The following is a 14473-nucleotide window of genomic DNA, read 5'->3' as shown; positions in this document are numbered from 1 at the left end:
TCCAACTATTCCATTAGTTAATATTAGCAATCTCATCGCTTTTTGTTCCCACAAATATCGGAATGTTTCACCATCTATTCTAATTAAACATTGGAGCAAAACACGCAGAAAAAATAAAATTATGTCAAAACAACGCACAAATGGAATAATTTCGTTATTTGTCTTCCATCGTTCGCAGTAAATAATGGAGTTGGGTAATTTGGAAATGCCCGTTTTTCGAGAAAAAATTACTCCGACTGAATAATGTCTGGTTTGGACCACGACTATTTCAGTGATTAATGAATGGAGATTTGTGGGGGATACAAGAAACAAAAGTTTCAATAGGAGAGAATAATCGAGACAAATCGTGGGGGAGGAGACTTGTTGGGTAATCTAGCTAAAGTTATGGAAGTTGATTTGAAGGAAGAGAAAAATGTTGAGTTTTAAGAGTGCAGATCGTTTAACTAAAGTTTTACTGTGAGAGTCAGAATGTTAGAAAATTTATTATGTCGGAAAAACGATCCGACATTTGTGTGTACAGCTCGTTCTGTTATAAAATTTCTGCTTATTGCTTTATTACCTTAAGTTATAGCAGATATTAAAATTTTAATTGCGCTTAGTATTAGACTTGCTTATCTGCTTAAGAAAGTAGTCTTTAATGCCCCATTTATAGTAAAATATAAGCCATTATGAACATGAATTATTTAGTTCTTTTTCGCTCTTCGCTTCAGTAAATTATTAAGTTTTTAATAAAAGTTGATTTTCGATTATCTTTACATTCTCCAGATTAACTAGATATTACTTTTGATTCTTTTTGAAATACTCTAAAACTCTGTATTGATTTTCTTTGGATTGCTTTGATAGTTTAAAAATTGTGTTCAAATTTTCTTTACATTATTATCAGTATCTAGATTTATTTGAAACTTCGAGATTTAATTTACACAAGAGTGTACATTTTTAGACATTTTTCTGGACAAAGAAAAAATTTCAACAGTTTTCTATCAGACTTCGTAACTTTGGAAAATTTGATGCTTTTAACATTAAAATTTTGCAATGTTTTTGTTCTAGTCTTGTCAATAAACTGGGCTAAATTACAAGATTTTAGAACAAAAAATAGAGATTTTAAATTTTTTTTTCTTCGGAACGATAAAAAATTCACAATTTTTTCTACTATACAAGGTCCGGCAACACTTGTGCCCACCCCCAAAATGGTATTTAATTTTAAAGATAATATTTTGAAAATTTGCATTCGTTTATAGTTGGCAAAGCTCTAAAAGCTGACGCAAAGATTTGTTTTTTATCACTAATAGTTTTGGCGTCGCGACGCCTTAAAAATGTAATTTTTAGTTAATTGTGAAGGTTTGTAAAATCAACCTCTAATTTATTTTTTTCAATATAAATGTGTTAAAAATATCTCAGTTGTCATTTTAGATTCAATGCAAATTGTCTTCAAAATTTGAGAAAAAAATGCTGTTTTATCAAGTTAGTTTCCAATTTTATTACGTCAAAATTGGGAACTACGTTTACACCCATCTGTCAACATCTTGTGTCACAAATGACATCTATCCTTTGGTTCGCTTTAGATTGTAACAAAAGTTGAACAATGAAAGAAAACAAAAATTAAAACAACAAGATTTGATGGCGTTACTACTTTAGACTTGTCTATCAATTGTGCAAAATTACAAGATTTTTTAAACAAGAAATAGAAGATTTAGATTTTTTTTTTCCTACGGTCTAAAAATTTACATTAAAAATTATTAATTTCAAAAGTAAAATTAACACTAAATCCCAACTTGAAGATGACTTTTGCCAGTTTGTCCCTGGAGTTATTAAACAAACATTAATCTTTACTAATTCATAGTGCCCCGGATGGACAAAAGAGCTGCAAATTTAATCCAAGAAAAATTTTGTTTTTCATTGCATTAAATTTGCAAGACTTTGGTTCTCCCATTTCATAAAAATTTCAAAACTTTTAGAATGCACCAGATGTAAATGGACAAAATATGAATTTCATTTATAAAATCAAAGACAAGACTTTTCAAATGTCTGAAACAATTTATTAAACATTTGGCGGAAACGAATTCTTCCAAATTTCCCAAAAAATTTAATTATATTTAATTACACCCTCCAAGTTTCATCAGCCCTCTAACTTCCCAAACTCGCCTCTTTATGCAAATACACTAAATTCCATTCCACTTCTCGTCGCCCCCAAAAATGACTCCGAAACAACTTTTCCAACTTTCTCGTTCGCTACTTTTAAACAAATTTCTTCTTGGTTTCCAACTTTGACGTAATTTAGCATTGTAGTGTTTCCTGCAACCCCCAAGTCGAGGTTACAGGTGAAGAAAAGCGCCGGCGCATAATGAATGAACCTACTACAAGGATACTGCAGCGAATGGTGAGCGTCAGTGACGTCGCGACGTCCAAACGTCTCCTTTCCTCCTTGCTGTGAAACGCGCTCGCAGGAGCACGTGTCTGCGAACTTGTCTATGCTCAAAGAGAAGATTCACAATTGTAAGTTGAACGTTGGGAGAAAAACGAAATTTTTTCGTGATGGGATTTAAATAAATTAGCAAAGCTTTTATCTGTTCACCTGGATATAAATAAATTAGGCTGCGGCTTTGTAATTTGGTTGGTTTTGCTCCTCATTAATCTGGGTAAATGCAGGGCTTTTTAAGGGATTGTTTTGGAATTACTGAATTGGTTTCCCTGGAAAAGGGATTAATTATTCGGCTAATGGCGAGATCGATTGTGATAAAAATGAAAAAAAAAATTCGATGTGTGGTTTCGATTTGGATTAGTAGCGGAAAAAATTGTACATTGTTTTAGAAATTTAAGGTTTTACTGTTTATTTATGTACTGTTTATTCCAAATTTCAATTTTTTTCAGCCACAGGAGTGGATTTTAGAGCTTTTCAATTTCAAGACAAGCCACAAATTTCCAATAATTTTTATTCAGAACTGTAATTGTGGTAGTTTTGAGATGCTGACTGTTTATTCTAAATTTCAATTTTTTTGAGCCACAGGGTCGGATTTTAGAAATTTTCGTTTTCAAGACAAGCAAAAAATTTTCATTATTTTCCAGTCGGACCTGTAATTGTTATAGTGTTGATGCTAAATTAATGAAATTTGAAGGGATTACCACTTATAAGTTGTTGACTGTTTATTTCAAATTTCAATCTTTTTGAGTCACAGAGACACGGATTTTAGAAATTTTCATTTTCAAGACAAGCTACAAATTTCCAATAATTTTTATTCGATACTGTAATCGTTGTATTTTTGATCGTAAATTAATAAAATTTGGAGAAATTACTATTTTTAAGTAAGTTGACGACTGATTATACCAAATTTTAATTTATTTGAGAAACAGGGACGGATTATGGGAATTTTTGTTTTAAGATAAGCTAAAAATTTTGAATAATTTTTAGTCGGACCTGTAATTGTTACAGTTTTGATGCTAAATAAATTAATTATTCAATGTGTGGTTTCGATTTGGATTAGTGCCGGAAAAAATTCTACTTTATTTTCTGGCGTGATAAAGCATTATATCAACAGAATCGTTTTGCCATTGTTCATATATTGAATAAAATATGTCAATAGAATTACGGGAGTATAAATATAGACCATTTATGTTTAATTTACTGTTTGTACTTTTCCTAGAACTGCGCACATATTGGAAGGATTTTTAATAGAAGCACAAAATGTAATTAGCAAATACCAAAATTAATTGTTATTAAATTATTTATTTAGGCAATAGTAAAATTTTATTGCATTTCCAGGTGGCCAAATTTTAGCTAATAATTATTAAGGCGTAAATTAGCACTGTTTCAAAATTGGAATCAAATAATAACAGGATTTTTCGCGTACCTAAATTCGTGTTTTCGTATATTGAAACCTGTAAATTATTGCCCATTTCCCCGATTACTTCCACGCGCTCACAAATCTTCCACAAACACTTCAAAATGATAAATAACACATCTCCTATAAAAACGCGTAACCAGATACCCTTCGAAAGTAAAACCACATTACATCGTCGCGAGTGCTCTTTTCCTTTTTGTGATTTCCATCGCACCACAAAAGAAAATAGAAAAGTAGACACGAGGAGAAAAATAATATCTTTATTACAATATAGAGTTCTTTAAGCGCATCTCGAACGTTATAGTCCTGTCCGTTCCAGACAATAACGAAACAAAAAGGATCCCTCCTACGTAAAATTAGATTTATTCTGAACTGAAATATTAATGGGAACATTTTTGAGGTAATATCCAGGGATAAAACTGATTTAGGCTTTGTTGGGATTGAAAGGAGCAATACGGGGTTTTATTAAACTTTTTAACAATTTTGAATCAGGAATTTTGGTTATTAAGGGATGCAACATGACGATATAACTAATCAGGAAATTCGCAAAGGGACTCGTTGAAATTATTCAGTTTGGGTTTCATAGGAATTTGTATGATGAATTCAGCAGCTCTATTCGGCTTGAAAATCCATTAATTCTCACCAAGGTTCAATCGTTACAAATTATTTGTTTAATTAATTGTGATGTTAAATGGTGCATTAAGTATTTGGTAACAAGTTATCAAATGCTATATAAGTTTTATGGGGAAAATTAATCAGTTAATCTGACTAAATGGTCGCATTTAATTTAAATATGCAAACTGCATATGTAATAGGGACACTTTTGAAGTCAACAAATGGTGGATGCGCCGGGAGTTTATTTTGAAGAAAGTGAAATAGCAAATCTAAGATTGTGTCTTTTAATATCAAAATCAAATATTTCTAATAAATTTGGATAAAATCTTGTATTCTATTTAAAAATAACGTCATTTTTGTCAGATTTTCGCACTTCGGTGTATAAGCTGCTGTGATTCTTCTGATGTTTTGAATCCTCGGATCGTAAAATGCGTTTAGATTTTTATTCTTATTTTCTATTATTTCGATTTCTTTCTTCTTGTGCTCTCGATTGATTAAAATTTTCACACAAAATGGTAAGAAAAAAAACGAATCGATAATTTCTAACGCGACATGACGTTTCTGTAGCTCAACTAAACCAACTGCAAATAAAATGAATAATATCCCGTGCAAAATATAATCCCAGGCTTGCTAAAAGTGGAAACATAATCTGGCTAAAGTGTTTTGCAGTTGGTCTGAGATGACTTGAGTATAAATACATTATTTCCAAACGACCCAGAATATTTTCGAAAGACATTTTATTGTTCTTTTACATTGTTCAGACTTTTTATTTTACTACAAAATGCTGCAAATTTAAGCATTTTTCCTCGTTAAAGTCTTGGCAGAAGTTCGGTAACTCACATTTTTGTTTTATTAACGCTATTAATTTTTTCTTGTTCAAACTAATTCCTTTTACTTGGGTCTAAACTCGCTACTTAAAGTGGCTATAAAATCCTTTCAAATGAGGTAGGTATGTTGCTTGGTAAAATCGATAAAAGTGGACTGAAGTTGCTGCACTTGTATAATTGTATTTTCTTTATTGGTACTCTTGCGGATTAAATGTTTGTAGAAAACGCACGCGGAAAAATGTATTTGGATGATAGGTGGCTCATCTAAGACTTTTCAGAAAAATATTTTTGGTATTTACAAACGGATTTTAATACAATTTAAACCAAGAAGAGGTAAAGACTCTCTTTCCTTATAAAATTGTAAATTTTAAGAAAAATGTCGAACAAGCTTATTGAGACCATCCTGTATATATTTTCCAGAGTTTCAATTAAAATATCAATTAACAAATAAACAAAATAAATTTATTATTTTGTTTTGAAAGCAAAAATCCGCTAAAATTAATGGAAGATGAAATAACACACGTTTTCAATTTGAAATTTTTAACAACGATATTGTTAAATACAGAATTTGGCAACATTTTAAACAAAATTTATTCCAAATTTTAATTTTTTTGAGCAACAGGGACGGATTTTAGAAATTTTTCTTTTTAAGACAAGCTACAAATTTTCAATATTATTCATTCAGAGCTGTAATGGTGTTACTTTTAATGCTAGGTCAATGAAATTTCGAAAAACTATTACTTTTGAGTTGTTAATTGTTTATTCCAAATTTCAACTTTTTTAACCAACAGAGACGAATTTTAGAAATTTTTATTTTCAAGACAAGCTTTTCAATATTTTCCAGTCGGATCTGTAATTTTGGTAGTTTTAACGCTAGGGCATTGAAAATTACAGAGATTACAATATTTTGTCTATTGATTCTTTGTTTATAATTTTAATTTTTTTGAGTCATAGTGTCAAAAAAGTCAAAAAAATTTACAATATTTTTTATTCGGACCTGTAATTTTGGTAATGTTAACAACTGACTAATAAAATTAAAAACAAAAAAAAATACTGTTTCTTGTTTGTTGACTGTGTTCCAAGTTCCAAATTTTTTAAATAACAGGTACGGGTTTTAAAAATTTTTATTTTCAATAATTTTTATTTGGAGCTATAGTTGTGGCATTTTTGAAGCTAGGTCAATAAAATTTGCATAGACTAACGATGATAAAAAACAAATTTTTAGGTGAGATTCTGAAGCTTGATCAACACTAAGCGTATGCAAAATTGCAATTTTATATCTTTAAAATTAACGGCGATTTCGAGAGTGTTCCTAAAGTTAAAGACAGAAAGTGTCTAATTTTTTACACAATTTTTTTCCAACTAATAAAATATGATTTTCCGTAGAGATTTTAATTAGGGGGCGTCCATAAATTACGTGAGGTGTTCAAGGAGGGGAGGGGGTCGAGTCGAATCTCATCTAATCTTCCTTTGGGGGAGGGGGGGTCTCGGCAAATATCAGGCAATTTTTTTTTGCTCAAAACAGCAAAATTGCGAGAAAAAAGTTTTAAATTAAGTAAAACATGATTCTTTAATAAAATATAGCCAAACCGTACACAAAATATGTATCTATTAGATATTATCCTTCAAGGAGATAATGCGGCCGCCGCAAGTTGCAATATTAAGCAAATTATTTTTTTTCTTTTTAGAATTACAAGTTCAACGCAATTACATAAGAAACACACATTTTGAAAAATCTCGCGTGAGATTGGGGGATGGGAAGGGGGGTTGAATAAAATCTCACGACATCTCACCAGTTGGTGAGGGGGGGTCGAATTTTTTTAAAAAACACCTCGGTGTAAAAATAAATTTCTTTTATTTTTCACTTGCGCTCATAAGCTCAAGTAATGATTAATTTCATCGTTGCAGCTTAATCCAGTCACCTATATTAGACGCCTCTAAAATATTTTATTACAAGCACCTCTAAAAATGAGTAATTACGTGCTCCTTTATTACAGCGTCGAGTTCATAATAAAGTAGCAAAAACACAAAAAGCGAAAATAAAGGCAATTATCGCTGTGACGACGTAGTTACAATTCATTAAAGTTACATCACGAAAATCAATGTTTGTTGGGAAACGCTCTGACTTGCTGATTGAATTAAAAAAAATATGAAATAAAAACAAGCACACTGAACATGACTAAACTGCCAAGTACAGTTTTATTCAAATTAAAAAAGTACATATTCTACCCGTTTCCATCGTGCGCCTTTCATGAATAAATTTCTCATAATCCACGTAATGTAAAAGTAAAAGTTACACCAAAAATCCTGTTTACGCCATAAAATCCATGAATATGCCAAAAGTTCACTCACGACTTTACATTACCTTTTATTTGGACGCGAAATTCTACAAGCTACAATATCAGCATTAATATTTCCTTTGCTTGAAATTTATGCTCCCTTCCGGAACTATACACATTTATTATTCTCTATTTAAACTTTCCCTATATATCAATTAGTTAATTGGACGTCTGTAGTTACCAACTTCACAAACTCACTAAATCAATCCAACGAAAGTCACTGAAATATTAGCCTCCCTGAGATAATCAGCCAAGTTCGCGAGAGAATAAAAACTGCGGTTAAGTGCACTTTGTAACCTGTTCTTACGTACACCAAACTTGTATAAATTATCCCAGAGACCAACTTCCACAGCAATTATTGCATAAATTGTAGCTCAAGGGATGAAATATGAGTTTGCTGGCTATAAATCCACCGTTTTGTCGATTCGGTGCGCGCTGCCATAATTACTGAAGAATAAATTAGGTACACAATGTGTCGAATGAGATAAAATGACACTGAAGGGAAGTGGAGCCAGATTTGGTCGATCCGATGGTTGACTAAATAACGTAGAGAAAGTGGAAAGAGATGAGAGGATAATGATATCTGGAAATAAAATAGGAATTTCAGATAAAAAAGCTGATTTAGTGGAGAGTGTTTGTGATGATTCGAATAGAAAAAAAGGAGTCGATAAATATCTAAAAAGGAACGCCAAGGTAGTAAAAATGTGAGAAATTATTGCTTTCATTTATAAAAAGGACAAAGGTTAAAATTTTCAAATAATTGCTTGTTATGGCGTTAATGGTTAGTTAAAATGTGATTTTGAACGAATGATTACTCTCATTATTTTGAAGAGGAAACAAAAATTTCCGACATCATCAACTAAAATTCGTAATTTTCTTAATTTTAGTGCTACATCTACGAAATTTGAGGTTATTTTTTATTATTTTTGAGTCGTGAATTAACTTTACCAAATTGCATAAATTTATTGCAAAAGTCCCAAATTTTAAATTTTTTTATTATGAGCAGAAAGCAAAAATTTTCGCTATTTCCAACTAAAATTCGTAATTTTAGTGCTATAGCTACAAAACTTAGGGACGTTACTATTTTTAAGGCGTGTATTAACTCTACCGAATTTCAAAAAGAAAAAGCAAAAAACACAAATTTTTAGAAGTTTTCATTTCATGAGGAAGCACAAATTTTCGATAATCTCAACTAAAATTCGTAATTTTTGTAATTTTAGTGCTACAGCTACAAAATTTGGGAAAGTTACTATTTTTAGGGTGTATTAACTCTACCTAATTTCAAAAAATAAAAAGAACAAAAGACACAAATTTTAGAAATTTTTATTTTAAGCAGGAAACAAAAATTTACGATATCCTCAACTAAAATTCGTAATTTTAGAAATTATAGTGCTATAGCTACGAAATTTGGGGAAGTTACAATTTTTAAGGCGTGTATTAACTTTGCTAAATTTCAGAAACAAAGAGCAAAAGACACAAATTTTTGAAATTTTTATTTTGAAGAGGAAGAAAAATTTTCGAAATCCACCAACCTTCGTAATTTTAGTAAGCTTAGTGCTGCAGCTACAAAATTTGGAAAAGTTACTATTTTTAAGTTGTGTATTAACTTTACCAAATGGCATAAATTTAGCAAATTTTAGAACTTTTTATTTTGAGCAGGAAACAAAAATTTTCGACATCTTCAACTAAAATTCGTAATTTTGGTAATTTTAGCGCTACAGTTACGAAACTTGGGGAAGTTACTATTTTTGAGTAGTTAAAAAAGCATTAGACTCAAAATTTAGAAATTTTTATTTTGAGCAGAAAGCAAACATTTTTGGAATCCTCCACTAAAATTCGTAATTTTGGTAATTTTAGAGCTATAGCTACGAAATTTACGAAAGTTATTATACTATTTTTAAGTTGTGTATTAACTCTATCAAATTTCAAAAACATAAAGCAAAAGACCCTAATTTTAGAAATTTTTATTTTGAAGTGAAAGCAAAAATTTCCGACATCATCCAGTAAAATTCGCAATTTTGGTCATTTTAGTGCTACAGCTACAAAATTTGGGAAAGTTACTATTTGTGAGTCGTGGATTAACTCTACCAAATTGCAAGAATTTAGGGCAAAAAACACAAATTTCAGAAATTTTTATTTTGAGGAGAAGAGAGTTGAAAGAGATTAGAGAATTATTTAGTTTGTGATTCGAATGGGAATAAAAAGTCGATAAATGGCTAAAAAAGAACGCCAAGTAGCAAAAATGTGAGAAATTATTGCATCCATGTATAAAAAGGGCAAAGGTTAAAATTTTCGAATAATTGCTCGTTATGACTGCTAGTTTAAATGTTTGATTTCGAACGAATGACGGTCATTTAATATGCCATAAATTTTATGGTGGCTGCGGGACGATATGGCAATCGAACGAGTGAAAATCTCTGAGCTATGACTAAAACAATAGGAGTAAAATTTTTATCTCGCCTCCAAAATGTGCATTTAATTCAGTTATTTGCTGTTCTGAAAATATTATAAAAATATATTTGAACTCTACATAAAACTCAAAATAAGGACTATCCAACATTACAAACAAATAAAATTTTTGCAAAAATTATTAATTTAGGAGTTATTTTCAAGAATTTTTTGATACGAGAATATTGCTTAAGCCTGTAGTATGTCAATCCAGTCAAAAAAGCAGCTCAGAGTATACAGGGTGTTACTTAAATAAAGCACCAACTCTTATAAGTGAAAATTTTCTTTTTTGAGCTTTTACAGGCAATAAAATATTACCTTAAAAAATATGCAAAAATTGAATTTTAACAGTAAAATGTTTGCCAACAAATTATAATTGAATAGAAAATAAAATATATAATTTTGCCATTAAAAATTTTGTTGAACAAAATTGGTGGATGCGCCGGGAAACTCGATAACAGAATTATGAAATTACTAATGGCGCATTAATATTTAATTTTAATTTATTTGTTTGCATTTGTAACAAAATGTAATTTTACAATACGCAAAATAAAATCTGATCATCCGGAAAAACTTCCCCGTGAAAACTCGTGACCGCTCTCAAATCAATGTAAAAATTCGTCCGCAAATCAGATTTTCGCACAAAACGAAGTCTGAAAATTATATTACAAAAGTACTGTCTGTTCTGACTGTTCCACCCTCGGCTAATAATTCAACGGCCGCTTTGTAATTTCAGAATCATGGACACGTTATATACAGCCCGTCTTCACGGTTTCCCCAACTTGAGCCGGAACAGCTTGGAACCCACCGTACTCACTGAAGAAAGCGTTTTATCTCTTCTCATTGTCCTCGGGAGCAGCATATCCCTCGTTGGTCTAGTTTTCGCTTTCATCACTTACAGGTGAGTGTTTCATCGAACACGCCTTCTAAACTCATCTAAAGTGCTAATCTCTCAAAGCTAAATAATCCCTTTTCGTACTCTCATTGCTTTCAGCTAATCCTCAACAGAGGAAGCGTTTGCTATTGTTGTATTTACGAATAAATTACTTTTGAGACAATTTACCCGCGCGAATATGAATCGTTTTTAAACGCGAATTGCTTGTTCCGGATTTAACTTCGCAATTACGTTCGTGAATAATTTATTTCGACGTTTTCAAATCAGGCCATTGACGGGCAGAAACGGTTTAATTAGATGTAATAATAATTGCGTGCGATCGCGATATCCAACTTCCTTTAAGATCGAATTATCCGTCTGAAGAAGCTGGGGATTCATACGCAAATGCGACTGCTCTCCTGTGGGACGTCTCCTTCAGGAAGTCCCAAAAAAGGTCGCTTTTATCACCAACTTTTTGAGAGTGCTTGAAAGTTTCTCCTGGCACCAAAAGCGTGTTTTATTTTGTTGGGGTTTCCACTTTAATTCCGATCTTAAAGTTTGCTGTCTGGGAAATTATCTGGGAAAATTTTTATTAAAAAACTTGACATCTCAAATTATTAAACATACGCTGCAAAAATTCTACAAAATTCCCTGATTTCAACCGCGGATTTATCTCTCTTGACGCTCTTTAGCTGGAATAATTAAAATTGCGGTTCGTCGTCTTCAAAGGTTTTCGCCTCCAACCGTCAAGTAATTGTTTAATTCGAAATTGTCTCGAGAATGTCAACAGTGAAATGTTCCTAATTGTAAAGGGCAGTTTATTAAAGTTGCAACAAGGTAAGAATGCCGGGAATTGCCGCTATGCGCCGGAAGTACCTGGGAACGAAATAAATTTTCAATTACCGGTCTGGCTCTAATGGAAATTCTTGCGGTTCTGGGGAATACATGCCATACTTTTGTTTCTAGGATTTCCTTATTAAAATACATGTTTATGTCATTCTTTGGTTGGTAAGATTGTACGTAATTTCAAAACGTCACTTTGACAGGGCTACCAACATAAATAAATGCAACGTCACCAAATGCGAGCACCATTATTTGATTTGAACAAATATGCTCTGCGTTATTTTATTATTTACAAACGTGTTCGCTCCATTTGACTGTTGACCTTTCACAACGCAAATTGAAACTGTCATCGTGGTTCTATTTTCCCCATTAATTTCGCAGAGTGCATCACTGCAACGAAATAAAGCTTCTTTCAATCGATAAATCTCTGCTATAAAAATAGTTGTAAGATTCGCTATAATGCTCGAAGCACATGTCGTCCAGTTTTATTGGTACTTACCGCATCAATTTACGATGAAATTCCCGCAAAGCTATTCTACTTTTATTAATGTTGGCGGAACTCAATTGTTTCGTACATATAAATGATGGCTCTCGAAGAGAAAGGAGATAATGGTGGAGGACAGTCAAAATGAGTTGAAGGCGAATTCAAATCATCGTTTGTGGGATTTGAGGTTTGTTTTTTATTCGTGTCACAAGCGGGAAATTGGACGGAAAATTTGTGGTGTTTAGTGGTTTGGATCTAATTGGACGGATGTCTGGCAGTGGATGCAGGATGTATAATTTTTGGCATAATACGGGAAAATTGGGGAGAAAATTTCAAAATTGTTATATTTAGGTAAGTTACTTTACCTATTAATTTACAATTTTAACACTCAAATGAATAAAAAGAAAAGGCAAAATTAGCCTAAAAATTGACGGAACTATGCGATACTAAAGACCTGAAAACTGAAGAGTTTAAAATTCAGATTCTCTAAAAAATTTCAGGATTTTGATTCGAAATTGGTGACAATTCTGTACTAGAATGATGTATAGATTGTTTAATGATTTTTTTATTACAACTATTTGTTGGGTTTGTCTAAAATCGCGCGAATTTTTTACATACGTCAACAAATAATTGAGTTATGGTCGTTTGAATTTTTGGGGGTTAATTTTACTTCTGCCGTCAATATCTCGCTTATTTTTAAAGAAAATTTGTATTGTTATAGCTCATTTTACGCAGAATTTTGCACAGATTCCAAATCTGAGCTCAGAATCGACGTATAGCAACAAGTAAATAAGTTATGGCTGTTCAAAGGTAAAAATTGAATTTTTGGTTTCGAACTTTTAAATACTCGATATCTTCGAAACAACAACAGATAAAAACAAACGGTTTGCGCCATTGTTTTTTAAGAGCTTTTTTTAAATTCATTCTTAAAAAAAATATGATAGATTTTTTTGCGTAAAAATCAATCGATATAGATTATTCAATTTTTTGTTTGTTTGACCGCCCCTCGTAAACTATTTGACCTACCAATCTGAGATTTGGCTAGTTTATAGACTTTGAGCCGCTCTTTCGATTAATGTATAACTCAAAGTTATTAGACGTCTGTTTTTTGCCTCGAAAAAAATTATTGAAGATTACCCTAAAAATACCACTTGAAAATAGATTTTGGTCCATGTCTCGTTTATTAGTGAAGCAAACTCAAGTTATTTGTATTCATTTAACGTAAAACCTCTCGCAGAATTTAAAACGAATTTGTAAAGTACGTCAACAAATTATTGAGTTATGGCCGTTTGAATTTTTGGGTTGTCGCTTGAGTGTCAAATTTTTAAAGGTGAAACTATGTGCTCAATATCTCACTCAGAAACTACAACAGATCGAAAGAAACGGTTTTTGCCTTTGTTTTTCTCGTGATTTTTGAGTTAAGAATTCGGTCTTATATATTTTGAAAGTCGCAAATTTGACTTCATAAAAAAAATGTTTGTCAAATTTCTGCGGTTGATATCTAGCTTGTTTTTGAAGCAAAGGTGTGTTATTATGGTTCATTTAACGCAAAATTTTTCGCAGAATCCAAAACTATACAAATTTTAAACATACGTTAACAAATAATGCAAAGTATGTCACAAAACTAAAGTATTTAAGTAAAGTTAATCAGTTGTATGTTGTCATAAAGTAAGTTATCTCCCCATTTAATGTCTTTTCTCTTTTTTATTCATTTAATTATTTATTATTATTTTTTATTTTTTTTTGTATTAAACTTAATTTTTACTTTATTTGAGCATAATTATGCTTTAAATTTACATTAAATATTTTTTTATAAATATTTTGTACTGTTCCTGTATAGACTTGTCTTTTGTAAATAAATAAAATTATTATTAAAAATATTATTATTAAATAACTAAGTTATGGCCGATTAAATTTAGTAACTTATCGATCCGGATTTTGTCTCATTCGGACCAATAATCGCGTTTTTATTCATTTACAAACTCTTAAGCTTCATCCAATTTCCTCCGGATTTAAAAAATTTCCTCCCATTTCTCATTTTCTCAAAGCAGTTTAATAACTTAATAAATATTTAGATACCGCTTCCTCTCTTATTACATTAGCTAAATGATTAACTTCTTAACGTCAATCCATCAAACATTTTTTCACTTTTCGCATCAAAAATTCCATTTATCGCCAAGATCAACAACGTCCTTCTCCCATCGAAA

The 14473-nt window shown here is 31.3% G+C and overlaps 1 protein-coding gene across 1 annotated transcript in view; it reads left to right on the top strand.

Annotated features, from left to right (window-relative positions):
* Positions 1-2389: 2389 nt before the first annotated feature.
* The window catches only part of LOC148174443 (adhesion G protein-coupled receptor E2-like), a 52872-nt gene continuing 40788 nt past the window's right edge, over positions 2390-14473 (top strand). The window contains exons 1-2 of the mRNA XM_088037365.1: positions 2390-2493; positions 10802-10966. Of these exons, the coding sequence (XP_087893491.1) occupies positions 10806-10966 (161 nt within the window). The 5' untranslated portion in view covers positions 2390-2493; positions 10802-10805. The remainder of the gene's footprint in view (positions 2494-10801; positions 10967-14473) is intronic.

This window comes from Gnatocerus cornutus, chromosome 5, assembly GCF_029298725.1.
Source record: "Gnatocerus cornutus isolate USDA-ARS CGAHR chromosome 5, icGnaCorn1.1, whole genome shotgun sequence".
Lineage (NCBI taxonomy): Eukaryota > Metazoa > Arthropoda > Insecta > Coleoptera > Tenebrionidae > Gnatocerus > Gnatocerus cornutus.
This window is presented reverse-complemented; position numbering and strand designations above follow the sequence as displayed.